This window comes from Passer domesticus, chromosome 7 (genome assembly GCF_036417665.1).
Source record: "Passer domesticus isolate bPasDom1 chromosome 7, bPasDom1.hap1, whole genome shotgun sequence".
Lineage (NCBI taxonomy): Eukaryota > Metazoa > Chordata > Aves > Passeriformes > Passeridae > Passer > Passer domesticus.
In genome coordinates this window covers 60,109,674-60,124,411 of record NC_087480.1, presented here as the reverse complement: position 1 = coordinate 60,124,411, position 14,738 = coordinate 60,109,674, and the positions used below count along the sequence as shown (strand labels likewise).

General features: G+C 45.0%; 1 protein-coding gene across 5 annotated transcripts in view; it reads right to left on the bottom strand.

The window, feature by feature from the left end:
• The window catches only part of PATJ (PATJ crumbs cell polarity complex component), a 137,725-nt gene that overhangs the window by 51,570 nt on the left and 71,417 nt on the right, over positions 1-14,738 (bottom strand). For all 5 annotated transcript variants that reach the window (XM_064429066.1, XM_064429070.1, XM_064429068.1 and 2 more), the window contains one exon: positions 4,745-4,941. In XM_064429066.1, coding sequence (XP_064285136.1) covers positions 4,745-4,941 — 197 coding nt within the window. The remainder of the gene's footprint in view (positions 1-4,744; positions 4,942-14,738) is intronic.

Here is a 14,738-nt window from a genome sequence, read left to right as displayed (position 1 = left end):
CTGTAATAATTATTTCTTTATACAATGCACTGGGTTCCTTCTTACCACAGGAATTGTAGCATTTCAAGACACAACCAGACTCTCTGAAACAATGGGGAAAGTTTCAAAGCCTTTTTTTATCAGTCAAAGTCATTTTATGTACTGAAACCCCATAAAGTACAACGAGCTCCCAAAGCTTGAGGGGAAAAACTGGAGAGAAAAACTAATTAGAATGTGAATTTCCCTCACCAAAATTCTTGCTGGGCACATGTTTAAACATGTGCATCATCTAAAGTGATCAACAGAGCATAAAATCTGTAAGGACAGAAAATATCCTACTCTGAGCTGGCAGCTGATCCCTGTGGCTCCCCACCTGGGGAGTGTGGAGAAAGGACATTGGGAACCACAGATCCCCAAGCCCTCCTGCCCAGCAACCTCCCCCTGCCAGCCTCACCTGCTGCCAGCTTGGAAATCACCACCCAAACCCAGCCTGCACACAAAGCACACCAGAAAAGGACCTGCATCCTCTTTGAAAAGGACACTGGAGCAGTTTGCCCAGAGAAACTCCATCCCTGGAGTGTCCCAGGCCAGGCTGGACAGGGCTTGGAGCAGCCTGGGATGGTGGAAGGGGTCCCTGCACAAGGAATGAGATGAACTTTAAGGTCTCTCCCAACCCAAACCATTCTGTGATTCTGTTCTGAGATTCCACAGCAAATAAACTGAGAATTAAATGCCAATCCCCCACGTCTTAGAACAGAAATGGCTTTGTGAGTTTGGCTGGGGAGCTCATTTACTTGGGCAAAATACTGCTGTATCTATTATATTATTACAGCACAACTTCTATTTATCTAAGCGCCTTAAAATAAAATAGCAATAAAAATGCATTTAGCACAAAAGCTCTCTGGCTTTGAGCTATGGCAAAAATGGCACAAAGAAATAAAATGTAATAATTGTCACCCGGGCAACAGTCCAGAATGGACAACAGGCAAACTTCTACAGTGATTTTTGTCTGAAGAGTCAAAAAAAAAAAGAGCTTTTACTCTTTCAAGAGGTGCTGTGTCCTCACAGAATGAAACACAGAAAGGGTTGGGCGGGAAAGGACCTTAAAGCTCAGCTCATTCCTCATGGGCAGGGAAAACTCCACATCCAAAGGAGCAGTTTCTGTCCAAACCCTGCCCCATCCTCAGCAAGAGAAGGGGAGATGGCAGAACATCCCAACATCAGTAATTCAGCATAAGAGGGCTCTAACAGCCTGGCTTATTAATGGAAGTCAGCTGACTCTCCCCTGGGGAGATGATGATAAATAATAGTAATAATAATAATAATAATAATAATAATAATAATAATAATAATAATAATGGCAATGTGGATTGTTCAATGTGAACAGGAGTTTCTGTTCAGGCCCATGCAGAGCTGGGAGCAGCAGGACTCGAGGCACAGGTACAGCTCCAGGTGACCCTGCTGAGGGCCATGCTGGGCACAAACAGCCCCAGCACTGAGCCCAGCCTAACCAGACACGAAGCAGGGCAGACACCTGCACTAAACCAGCATGAGAGCGAGGCAGGAGCACCACAGATGGCTCCTTTGCTTGGAAAAAGAACAGAAAAGCAGGATTTGTGTGCTGTAAAAACAGTACTTTTCTGTGCATGGACCACATTCTGACCCAAGTAGTTTTCCCATATGTACAAAAGTAGGATGAAAGCACCTTCTTCCCCCAAAAAGCTGTTTTCTCCAGCCACACAGCCATCCAAAATACATCACTGAAGAGGTATTAAAAAATAACAATCACATGAAGGTTTTTTATGTGACCTGCATTTCTCTCAATGTCAGGTTGTGAAAACAAGCCATGATGATCATGCCCCCAGAAGGCTACTGTTGTTTGCAGAAGCTAAAAGCGAGCTGGTATTTCATTAATTCAGCAACAAAAGATTTCATGAATAAGGAGCTGGGGCAGCCTGGCAGCATCCCACATCCTTCAGCTGAATCCAATCAAACCCCAGTTCAAAAGAATAATGAACAGGGAGTATTTATCTGTCTAAATGGCCATTCCATTGACCTAACTCCAGCAAAAGGCACAGGGAATAATTTGCACACCCTGCAGTGGTATCTTGTGCTAGCATGGAGCAGGACTGTCCAAATGGGCCCAGGACAGCCCAGAAATGCCAGAGGCTTCCCAAGATGTGAATCCCTTCTCTTGCTGAGGCATTCCAGTACTGAAAACTGAGCTGTAATGAAAGGTGCAGATGCAAATGTACCTTAAACATGCAGTTAGGTGAGAACCAGATGGGAGTTCTGTCATCTCACTGCACGTGGCTAATGCAGAACCCAGCCCTTGGTAATGCAGGGTGTTTGAATTTATCCTTTCCAGATAGAGAACTGCACTCCTGCCCACTGGTGGCACATCTTAAACTGGATGGCAAGGATAAACAAGGTAGTTACTAAAGTCTCCTTGAATTTTTATTTGAATCTGGGCATTTTTGAGATGGAGGATCTCACTTTCCTTCTACTGAAGGGAAAAAAACCCCATTTTATTTCCAGCTTAACAGGGAGAGGAACGAAGGCAACACCACCACTTTGGGAAATGCTCCTTATAATGTGGCTCATCCATGCAAAACCCAGCCTTGTGATTAATCCCAGATGGTGCCTCTCTCAAGCACTTAACTTTAGATCCTCTGCTCTACCAGGAACTACCTGTGATATGCAGAGAACAGTGCCATGAGTTCTTTCAACACACCCAAAATGCAACAATTTCCCTTTTTTTTTTACCATTAAAATTCAGTGTCAGGGACAGAACAAACATTATTCTGAAGGAGAAAGCAATTTTCCTACCCTACTCCATTATGGTCCAGACCTTCATACCTTTTCTCACACTTAAAATGAAATCAACTTCAGATGATGGTGTTTTTATATGACCAAAAAAAAAAGGTCTTTCTTGTACTATGTGTACTGAAACCCCCTAATTACAGAACTGTTAGACAATGACAAATGCTTGGACAATTCTGGCTATTCCCAGGGTACCCCCAGGCAGCCAAACTGCTCTTTCTCAAGTCAAGAAATGTGAAAAAAGAGGTGGTTTTCTGATTGCACAGAGAGCTGCTGAAAGTTCAAAGCATCACCACCCACAGAGAGCAGCAGGTCAGCAAATCCCTGCTCCTCAGTGAGAGCCTCTCTCCAAGGGGAAGATCCCCAGGGATGGATGATTTTTTTAAACCACTGAAGCAATCACCACATGGGGAATCACTGCAGGTACAGCAGCAAAATGTCATTTTGCAACAGCCCAAAAGCCAGATGAAGTGAAGGAAAAGCTGTGTTTGCAGGCTGAAGGTGAAGCAAGGAGACTGGAGAAGAAGTGAAGACAAAATACTCCACTTGCTAACGAGCACTCTTGCCTCGTGGGTGAACTCGTGCCAGACACAACTACAGAAAATAAGTATTTTAAGTTGCAACAGATCAAAACAGATTACAGCATGAAATTTATTTTCAGGATGGGGAATATCCCTGTCATCTGTAAAAACACATATGGCGACGTTGAGGGGGCTCTGGCTTTTTTTTTAACGAAAAGTGTGAATTTCCCTGTAAAGCACACATGCACTCCAAGGATTGATTTACTGTCCCCTTCCTGCCTTTCAACAGCCCCTCCCCACGCAGAGCTTGTGAACATGCTGAGAGCACAGACTTTGCTGACAAGACATTGCTTTTCACAGGCCAGTGATTTTTGTTTCGCTGCAAACACATTTACCTGCCAAAGGCCAAGTTCTCAGTTGGCATAAATCAGCACAGCTCCTTGCTCAGCCACCTAATTCCACTTCCAGGCTTTATTTAAAGATTCAAGATGCCTCTCCCTCCCTGCACACGCTAAAGGGAACAATTACCTCGAGGAACTCATCCCCCAAGTGCATCCAGGGCAGAGTTTTACCTAGAGGAACCCATCCCCAAAGTGCATCCAGGGAAGAATTTTACTTTGAAGAGCTCATCCCCAAAGTGCACCCAAGGCAGAGTTTTACCTCCAGGAGCTCATCCCCAGAGAGCATTCAGGGAAGAGTTTTACCCAGAGGAACTCATCCCCCAAGTGCATCCAGGGATGAGTTTTACCTCCAGGATTTCACCCCTGATGAGCATCCAGGGAAAAGTTTTACCTCCAGAATTTCATCCCCAAAGAGCATCCAGGGAAGAGTTTTACCTCCAGGAGCTCATTCCCAAAGAGTACCCAGGGAAGAGTTTTACCTCAAGGAACTCATCCCCCAAGTGCATCCAGGGCAGAGTTTTACCTCCAAGAGCTCATCCCCCATCCCCAAAGTGCATTCAGGGATGAGTTTTCCCCAGAGAAGCTCATCCCCAAAGTGCACACAGGGAAGAGTTTTACCTAGAGGAACTAATCCCCCAAGTGCATCCAGGGAAGGGTTTTACTTTGAGAAGCTCATCCCCCAAGTGCATCCAGGGATGAGTTTTCCCCAGAGAAGCTCATCCCCCAAGTGCATCCAGGGAAGAGTTTCACCTGCAGGAGCTCATCCCCAAAATGCATCCAGGGCAGAGTTTTACCTAGAAGAACCCATTCCTAAAGAGCACCCAGGGCAGAGTTTTACCTCCAGGAGTTCATCCCCAAAATGCATCCAGGGAAGAGTTTTCCCCAGAGGAACTCATCCCCCAAGTGCATCCAGGGCAGAGTTTTACCTCCAGGAGCTCATCCCCCATCCCCAAAGTGATTCAGGGATGAGTTTTCCCCAGAGAATTTCATCCCCAAAGTGCACCCAGGGCAGAGTTTTACCTCCAGGAGCTCATCCCCGATGTGCATCCGCCCGTCCCGTCCCGCGGGGCCGTCGGGATTGATCCCAACCACGAAGATGCTCATCCTGGAGCGGTCCTTGTTGCCAGCCAGGCTGAGCCCCAGCCCATTCTTGTCTTTCTCCAGCTCAATAATGTGCAACTCTCCCGGGAGATCTGCATATCTCTGCCTGATTTTTTCTGGGAAGGTCAAAACATAAAGGGAGTTAGAACATAAAGTGAGTTATGTGCAGATGTTCAACAACAGGCACAAATATGCCAGAAATTTATGGCTTCTCAGCAAATAAGTGCTTTTAACAGAGGTCTTTTCAGCACAGACTCTAAAATATCATTTGCTCTGTGTGTATCAGTCACACAGCAAAATTCAGCATCAGCTGTAAACCATTTTCACACAAAACCCACACTATTTTTAATTATTTGCACAACAGCCTGGTTCCAAACCAAAACTTTTCTGAAAGGAGGGTAAACAAGGAAATTCCAGAGGCACCTTTACCTTACAAAACCTATCAAATTCAGGAAACTCTCGTAAAGTTCGAGCTGGTTAATTAACCACTGCGGGAAAGTGAAGCCCTTAATGGCACAAACATCACTGCAAGCTCACATCTCAAGGTAAAACCTTCTGCTTCCTCCTGGTGACTCAGGAATCTTCCCAGCACGCTCTGCTGAACTCCACGGGCTGATTAGGCAGAGCAGATGTCAGGGATGATGCAGATGAGTGATTGCATTTTTAAATGCAGCCTCACCTGATATTAAGGTAGCTATTTGTCTTTCATCTGCATTTCAAGCATTCCTGTGACAGAGCTCGATATATTTGCAGAGTTATTGGGAGCACACAGCGTGGCTAGGGATGCTGACAGGTTAATCTGAGTGTCTTTTCACCACTGGCATACAAACATCTATCAGCACTGCTGGGGAGGGCAGTTCTTCCCTGTCTGCTCTCCCTTTGTAGATTTGAAAGCCAGTTTAAAGCAGCACCTGCACCCTTCAGCTGGGCCACACGTTTGAGAGAGCAAGTCAAAGTACACCCCTATGGCTGGGTGTCACCTTTAGCACAGAGCCCAAGGTGAGAGAAACTGCTGCATTATGCATGAAAAGGAGAAATAAGGGATATTATATGGTCAACCATATCCCTGAGTCAGCAGCAGGAGCTAGATCAATATTAGCTACTACCACCCTCCTGGGGAAGCATATTTTAATAGTATGATTTAACTGCTGTAGTGAATGTTCCCATGACAACAAGAAAGAGGGAAAAGGGGAAGGTGAGAGGGAGGCAACCAAAAGTGAATAAAAACTGCTGAGGAGAAAGAAGATGAGGTAGAGATGTTCCTTCCACAGCCCCTGTGCTGTCAGGGTGATTCAGCTGAACGTGGGATGTTCCCAGTGGCTCTTCTCTCCAAGGGTCCTTCCTGAGTAATTGTTCCAGCTGCAGCAGCCCCTTGTGCCTTGGCAGAGCCCACTGGGACATGGAGAGCAGCTTCCCATCTCCAGCCCCAGCTGCACCCAAGAGAATTACCCACTGAGAGCAAACCAGCCTTCCCCTTGCTGTATTTACAGGCTGACATTTTCCTGCCACGCTCAAAACCCCCAGTGCCCGAGCCCAAAATCCCTAGGGTGTACAGCCAGGGTGAGATGTTATCCCTGGAAAGCTGCTAAAGCCCTACAGAGCTCTGCACAAAATCAGAGTATCACAAAAAAAAATTAGAAAGCTCATTTGCTACTATTATATGCCCCCAAAAATTCATGTAACTGCGTTAAATAAATTGCAATCCATGTAGCTGCATGGCTCTTTAATGTATTTCTTAACTAATGGGGTCAACTTGTAATTAGAGGATGGATTTGGAAACTGTTTTGTCTTCCTAGTAACAGAACAGCAAGACAGGAAGGGTCTCAAAAATGGAGTTTCTGAAAGCAAAGGAGATGCAGCCCCACACAGACACACCTGGTTTGGTCACAGCACTGAGGTTTAATTTCTTTGCCCAGCAGGCCAAGTCCAGACCTGCAGAGCTCTAGGGCATTTGCTGCCCACCACAATTAGATAAATAACTCATTACAGCACAGCAAGGAGCTGCAGCACACCCACAACTGGTCACCAGCAGAAAATGTTTTTTTCTTATTGCTTGCATTTTTGTGGCTAAAACCAAGAATTGGAGCTGGAGGGCTGCTGTCCATCACCTTCTGCACAGCTCCCTGCACTGCTGGCTGTACATGGGTAACACATCTCACTGCTGTTTGCCAGGAGCAAGGAACATGTTCAAGCATCACTTGAACAACTCACAGGTGGGTGCACAGACAGGAGCTGAAGGAGCAGGAACTCACACACACACGTTTAAATGCAGTGCAGATGAAGCTGTACATCTTCAGAGACTGCCTCAAAACTCATTCCTGGCTTGTCAGTAGAATTCCCCAGCACGAGCAGCCCCATGACACTGAAACACACATTGCTCCAGCCTCTGCCTGCAGACAGAGTGCCTCTGTGAGTAACTCTGTAATTCCACGGTGCTTCCTCCCCAAAATGAGTTTTCTCACATGGGAGAAATGTTGGCAGTTCAGAAGCACATGTGTATTCATTTCTGAGCTGGGCTGGAACTAAAAGTGAGCTTTAGTCCTTCAAAAACCAGTGGTTAGGCAATTGCCTGGGATGGGACAAAGCCCCACTAAAATTCCTGCGCTGGGCCAGGTCTGGAAACCTGGTGATTGAACCCCAGCTCTGTGCTCCAGCCCTGCCAAAATGCCCCACTGTGGGAACAAATCTTGGGGTAAAGAAAAAATTCATCTGGGCAAAAAGCAGAGACCAACTCCAGGGCTGGTTGCTTTATTTGTTAAGGAGCTGGGTTGGTGGTTTTTTTTTGTTTTTTTTTTTGCATTACCTGTTGGAAGAAATCCTTACTTACAACAGAAGGAAGCCTCTGTGTGGACTCAGCCCTTGCTTCTAAATCATCACATTCATTTCCAAAGCAACTCTTCCGTGGTTTGAGATGCTGAGGTGACTAAAAGGTAAAACAGAGGGAGGGAGGCAGGAGGATGCTCCGAGCCAGCCCCATTTCCATCCTGGCATGAGGCACTGCTGTCCTGGAGAAAGGACAAGTAGAGGCACCCCTGCTTTTAAAACCAAGCCTCTCCTAGCACAGGCTGCCTCCTGCCTGGCCAGCAGAAGGTTCTGGCTCTCCCCAGTCCCTGGAAGGGCTGTCCTGGCCAGGCAATAAATGACAACAAATTCCCAGCGGTGCTGCCTCGCTCATCCAATCTGCATACAAACATCCTCTGGGCATCCAGCTGACTTCCTACAGCACTGTCAGGGTAGGCTCAGCTTGCCTCTCAATAATGATCCCACAAAATCATTTTAAACAAGTATTTACTGCTTAAACAAACCTGCATCTAAGGCATCTTCCCTTCAATGCCTTTTTCAGCTGTTTTCTCTCCCCTCCAGCTGGTATCAGTTTTCAGCTGGCTGCCTAGGGTTGGGGAGCCAGTTAGCATCTGCTTTTGCAAAGAATTCCATTATCTGCCTTCATTACCAGATACTTTACACGAGGCAATTGTAATTCTGTTGTCGCTGCATCACACATGGGACTCGGTGTCTCTTGTTTTGGCACTGCTCGGGGCTGTTTCCACATTCGGTGACAATATGCCCATCACAACTTCTGCAAACACATCTCACCAAGGATATTTCACCAGCTAATACTGCAGCCAGCTTCTCTTAAAAAACACCACACAGATGTAGCAGGAGCCAAAAGCACGAGTAAACGCTTTAGTGATCACTCCTGCAATGATATTTCCCTGTTATATTAGCAGGCAATTACATTTCAAAGGGAAGCCCTGGAAATGGAAGACAACTGCTCCCAAACAATCCACTATTATGCGGCTGCATATGTTTCCCTGCCTCAGCCACTAGTCCTATTATATTAAACAGAGAGATAAAAGAAATAAATGGGGACAATATGGTCAGGATATTGGAGTTTGCACGATCTAGTACTGCAACAAACACACAATTTATCTGCAACGCCAGACCCAGCCACCACTTCTCAGGAAGGCTCTTTAAATGACAGATACATAAAAGCAATTGCAAAGGGCTGAAGAGCCTGCTTCCCAAACCTGCTGAAACCTCCAGGTAAATGAGCTGAAAGGGAAGAGGTGCTGCTTTGGAAAACGGTGTCTCTGTGTGATGAGAGTCCATCCAGAAAAGGTAAAATAGGGAAGAAAAGGCTCTGGGTGACTCAGCAAGGTGATTTGGTTCAGTACCAAATGCTCAATATTAAATATGTCAAGGCAAAACATAAAGAAAAGGGGAAAAAGACCACAAAGACAGACAACAGCTGATATCTGAATACAGAAGGTGATGCTGGGGATTTTCCATCCCTCTTGTGTCACCTCAGATCTCTGTCAGCAGCATATGCTGGCTTTTGGAGATGCCATTTATCAGCCCGTGCTGGTTCTAATGCGTTTATCTCCCATTTTTACCCCACAGCACAAAACCTGGTTCCATCCTGGCCCTCCCCAGCACGGCTCAGGCAGCGCTGCAGCAGCACTGCTCCTCACTGGGCAGTGACAGACATCAGCATGCAGGCAGCATCCCCTGCACACAGCCAGCCCTGCATATCAAGCAACCAATTCCCTTCCTGATTTCACTACAAACATTAAAAAAAATTAATGTAGGAAGTCCCTTGAAAGCTAACCCTAGAGCTGTGAGGGCAGCCCGTCTAATTTACTGATTACAATTTACAAGAACCTAAATAAGCATATTGAAGGGACCATAATTGAACAAATGGGGTTTAGAATTCTCCCACTACTAATAATATAATAAGCTTATTGTTTTAATCTTCCCACTAGCCCTCTATTCAGCTCCAAGGAGGCAGACAGTTCTTCAAACCTTATCTCAAAAGCGATGCACTCATCTGTTTTCATAAGCTTTCATGAAAAAATAAGAGTATTTTTGTAATGCTTTTCTAAATTCCATTAAATCATTGCACTTCTTCTCTCAGTGATCAGCAAGCATGAGAAAAATAGGGCAGTTGTACTCGAAAATCTAAATGGAAGGGCCAGAGATGCTGTTCTCAGCAATCCCCCTCCCTCAGGTGATGAGAGGTACATCCTTGTGAGTGCTGTTATCTCCAAACCTGGGGGCAGAGAGAGCTCCCCACCTGGCCCAGAGACTCAGCATCCCCTCCAATCTCCCTGTGACATCCCTTTGGCAGCACTTTGCTCCGTCTACACCATTTGGAAATCATTTCCCAAACCTGAAGTGATGATTTGCAGAGAAAAACAAAACTCAGCATTCCTATTTTCCCTTTGGCAGACTTCAATTAATTCTCCCAGTCAAGAAAAAGAGCTCCATGGCCCCTTCTTCCCCAGAATACTGCCAGCCAGAATACTCTAACATTACTTTAAATCCCTTGAGGGAGAGAGCATGCACCAGGTGCCACAAACAGCCCAGGGTGGGCTGCACACCCTGACAAATATGACAAATACAGCTCAGCCAATACAGACCTCAAGTGCAAACAAGCAGCCATTAAACTCTCCTGAGACAATATTCTTACCCTCAGCTGAAGGTTCCTTCTTTTCCTCATGTTTTCTGTGAAGGATCTGGGCTCTTATTTGGGATCTCCAAGTTTCTTTTTGCTGCTCCCTCCAGCTCAGGCTCCAGTTGTGTTTTGCACCTCTCATTCTCAGCTCACAGAAGGAAACTTTCCTTCTCTCCTTAAATCCCACCTGTCCCTCACATCACTTTTTACAGCAGGAAGTGGAAATTTCTGCTGATGCTTGTTAACCCATCCAGGAAGAAGGGGATAATGAGAACCTCCACAATCTGATTCAAGTACCATTTCAGCCTTTAGAAACTGTTAACCATTAATTACTTCTTCCTATAATCAAGGGAACTATCACACCCCCAAAGACAACAGCAGGGAGAAAAGTGACTGAAAACCAGGGAAACTGTGGTCCATAACACCAGAGAGCATCTCCAGTGCTTGCACCATTTCACAACAACATTCTGCACAAACTGAGTTTTTACCCAGAATTTTTTTCCTTATTCAGGCCCAAAGCTTCATTCTAAGGCTGCACTTCCATTACACAACATGTAAGTCCTCTGAGGAAGAGATATTGCATATTTTCCTTTTTTTAATTAGATGAGAAGGACATGACGAGTCTATTCATACCCGTGTTTATCTTTTAAAAGGAGATTTAAGTGGAAGTGTGGTAAATAGAGCATCCCATGCTAATAATTGGTGATTATAAGGGAATCTGCCTTCCCCTGCACACAATCCTTCCACTCATTTGCCTTTCCAATGATGCATGAACCCCCAAGAAAGCACTTGGTTTCCTCAGAAGTGACCTCCTCTGGGTGCTGTGGCAATCACTGGAGCTGAGCTGGGAATGCCTCTGCTCCAGCTGCTGCTCCCGAGGTCCTGCAGGCTCTGCAGCAAAGCACTGGCAGCTCTGGGACCCTGGCTGCTTCCTCCAGACAGGAGACACCCTCCTGGAGCATCACACTGCCACTGCTTGATGAAACACAACCAAAGAGCAACAAAACTTTGGATGAAATCCACTGTGAGGATACAAATGGTGATGTGTAAAAATAAATCATGTTGTGGTTATGCCAGAAGAAGGCATTTCTGAAGTAATTAAATCCTTAAATGTGAGGTGGGCTGCAATGACAGCTGCTGTAGATACCTTTTTTAAGAGAAAAATCCCAGAGAAACACTCTGATGTAAATATCCCAGTGCATTTTGTGGCACTGTGCAGCTGAAGTTACTCAAAGGCAACACCCTGCACTCCCCAGAGCTCCCCAGCCTGGGAGCATCCTGGAGATAAGGCTCAGTTATCTCTGCTCCCCGAGGAAAAGAGCCCTGCTGCTGCCTCCCACAGCTCTCAGGGAAGGCTGGGTGTGAGAACAGGGCAGGAACATCAGGAAAGACTGCAAAGTCCCAGGGAAATTCCAGCTGTGCAGCAGGGATCCTTAAGGATGTACCAGCACCACACTCCAGCTGCTTTAAGGACCCCTTTCCCACCTCAGTTTTGGAGAATCTCCCAACTGGGGCAGAAATGTCTTTCCTAACCTACTCTCACATAACCACAGGATCCCAGGAGGTGGGAGTGACCCACAAGGCTCATCCAGCTCCTGGCAGGATCAGGTTTTCTGCCCTGATCCTGCTCACTTTGCCCTGGTAGGATCTATGACCCGTTCCCTACATTTGGATTTGCGAGCTGCTCCTTCATTTGATGTGCCTGAATATTGGGAATTCTAATCCATTGCCTTCTCCACTTGGTCTCAATGCAGACAAACGAATATTGTGAACATTTAAATTCTTCCTGCCCTGACAGGAACAATGTAAGCTGATCCTGACAGTGTTTTATCTCTAATAATAATGTTCCCACAAAGCAATGGGCACAGCCATTATCTTGGAATCTTTCTGCATGGAGTCTAACTAAAGAGAACCACATCAGACTCTTGTCAGAAACTGAGGGTTTGTTATCTAATGAAGATTTTTAGGGGGCCAATGGTAAGTAACTTCAAGAGGCAGCACAGACAACACCTCCCAGAAGTCAAGGTGAGGAGACATTTCTCACTTAGTGATTCATTTAATTCCATTAATTTAAGAACCTGCAGTAAGAGCCTGAACCTCCTCCCTCTAGAGTGGGACTAGCGAAATTTGGACTTGATAATAAAGACTTTTTGAGTAGCAAACCCAGCCTGTGCTGATGAGTCCAAAGATCTACACAACATCCTCCAAGGAAGGTCTCCAGGGGAACCGCCAGGCGCTGTGAAATGTAGGAAAGAACTCCAACAATGTAAAACTTCACATAAAACCAGAACAGCAGCACTAACAAGCCATAAAAATAAAAAAATACTTGGGAGCCGGTTGTGGAAGAGCAGGTGAAGAGGAGGAAATGACACTGGGCACTGGGATAAGAGGTGGTGGAGAGTCCCAACCTCTCTGCTGTGGCAGCAGAGCCCGAGACACAACAAAGCCACCTCACAGGGACTTGACAATGACTACATGAAACTTTTGGATTAAAAACCCCCACCCCAGAAGTCCTACATTTGCTGGCACAGCAGTTTTTAAATGTGCTGTGACAGTGATAAAACAGATTTAGAGCTGGATGAATCACTGGGAGTGTAAAACCCAGGAAAATGCCCACGGAGCTGGGCTGGGAATTACAGAGAGAGCCTCAACAGCAAGAAGCCCACAGAAGATTGATCATGACCAGCTACTTCAGCTGTGAATTAATTCAATGGCAATCTTAATGATAAATTTTAATCCTCTTCTCTATTTTTAGGTTTTAGTTGTTTTGCTGAAGATTGATTGTAACTGTCAAGCTAGGTACTGCAAAAATAGATTTACTTGCACCAAAATATTGTATTAACATTGCATGTTCCTTTTTTAGGCCTACTATGGGGATCTAAGTATTTTAAGTATATAGAGAAGCTATATAAACATTTAAGGAAATATAAAATTTATGACACATTTGGTTAATTAATTAATTACATCAGATATTGTGAAGAGCTCTCCTTCTATACTTTATATTTTTCCTAACAACATATACTGTTTGCATTTGGAGAGACATGAGAATGTAATTAAAATACAAACAACAGCTTCGTAATAAAAACCCTGCACAAAAACACACCAGTTAAAATTAATACAAGAGAAAAATGCCCTTACTGCCACGTTTTCCTTTAAAACTGGGATATTTAACAGAAGCATTGTTATTCTCCTGGCAGATAATGGCTGGTCTGTGGTGATCAAACCTGTTTTTAATAGCCTCATTTCCACTTTGCCAAGGGTTCTGTCTCTGGGTTTCACACACAGCTCGTTGTGCAGTGACCTCAGAGGAGGCTCTGCCACCCCACAAACACTTCCACAATTCTCCAGCTGACAACTCTCAGCTTCACACTCCCAGCTTTTATTTGCAGGCCAGCAAAGAAAAATATCCTCTCTCAGCCCCTAACAAGTTGCTCAGGTTTGATAAGCTGTTTCCATTCCCTCTGAAGGGGTTGTGGAGAGAAAAGCTCTTTGTTTCAGGCTGCTGGGGAAAAAGGCAAAAGCTGGATTTTTACTACGGTCAGTGCTGGGTCCAGATTCCTCTCAATTCTCTGGGTGCACACATACTTTAAATGAAAAAAGCTATTCAGGAAAATTATGCTAATGGGTCAGAGTATGCTCAGATCTCTATGCAGATTGCCTTTTAAAACTTCCAGTGCGTGTTAAAAGCAGAAAGTGTTCGATTTATATGAAATGCAAAGCCAATTTAAATTAAAAAGCAGCTAAATATTAAAAAGCTGCATATCTAGCTTTTAGGGGGACAGGAGGTGACAGTGAGTTCACTCATGGAAAAGACCTGACCAGCCCCACAATGCTACTCAGATGGTTTATCTCATTTTTTTCAAATTTAGGCAGTATTTATTATATCAGTATTACTATCATTAATTTTTATATGTTATATTATTATTTTAATATATTTTATCAGTATTTTGTTAGGTTCATACTCTGCTCTGTCTTCCATCAAACTAACTGCAGCTCCTCAAACATTTACAAACTACCTGACCACTTTTGAGTATCAAACTGTACTTGAGTCACCAGGCTCTGTTTAGGTACAAACCTGAGTTTCCCAATGTCACAACTTGCCTCTGATTGCTGAGGTAAAATGAAACATGAGTGAAAAATGACTGCGACACCTGGCACTGCTGCAGATTTCTGCACCTTGGAACAAAACAAATGCACCCCTACAATTCCACTGTGAGGCCCCTTCTGCTCATAAATACACAATAATAATTCTTTTTTGCTAGGTATTTCCATTTATTCAGCTCTCACGACCCAGTTTCTGGTGTCTGATGTGTCAATCACAGCCCAGCACTCTGATTTTAGATCCTGTTTTAGCCCAGGAGAAGTGGAGATGAAGGAGAAGGTCCTTCCTCCCTCCTCTGCCCAAGTCAGCTCTCGTGCCAGACTCCTCCAAATCCATTCCTCCTTCCTGGAGGAGGT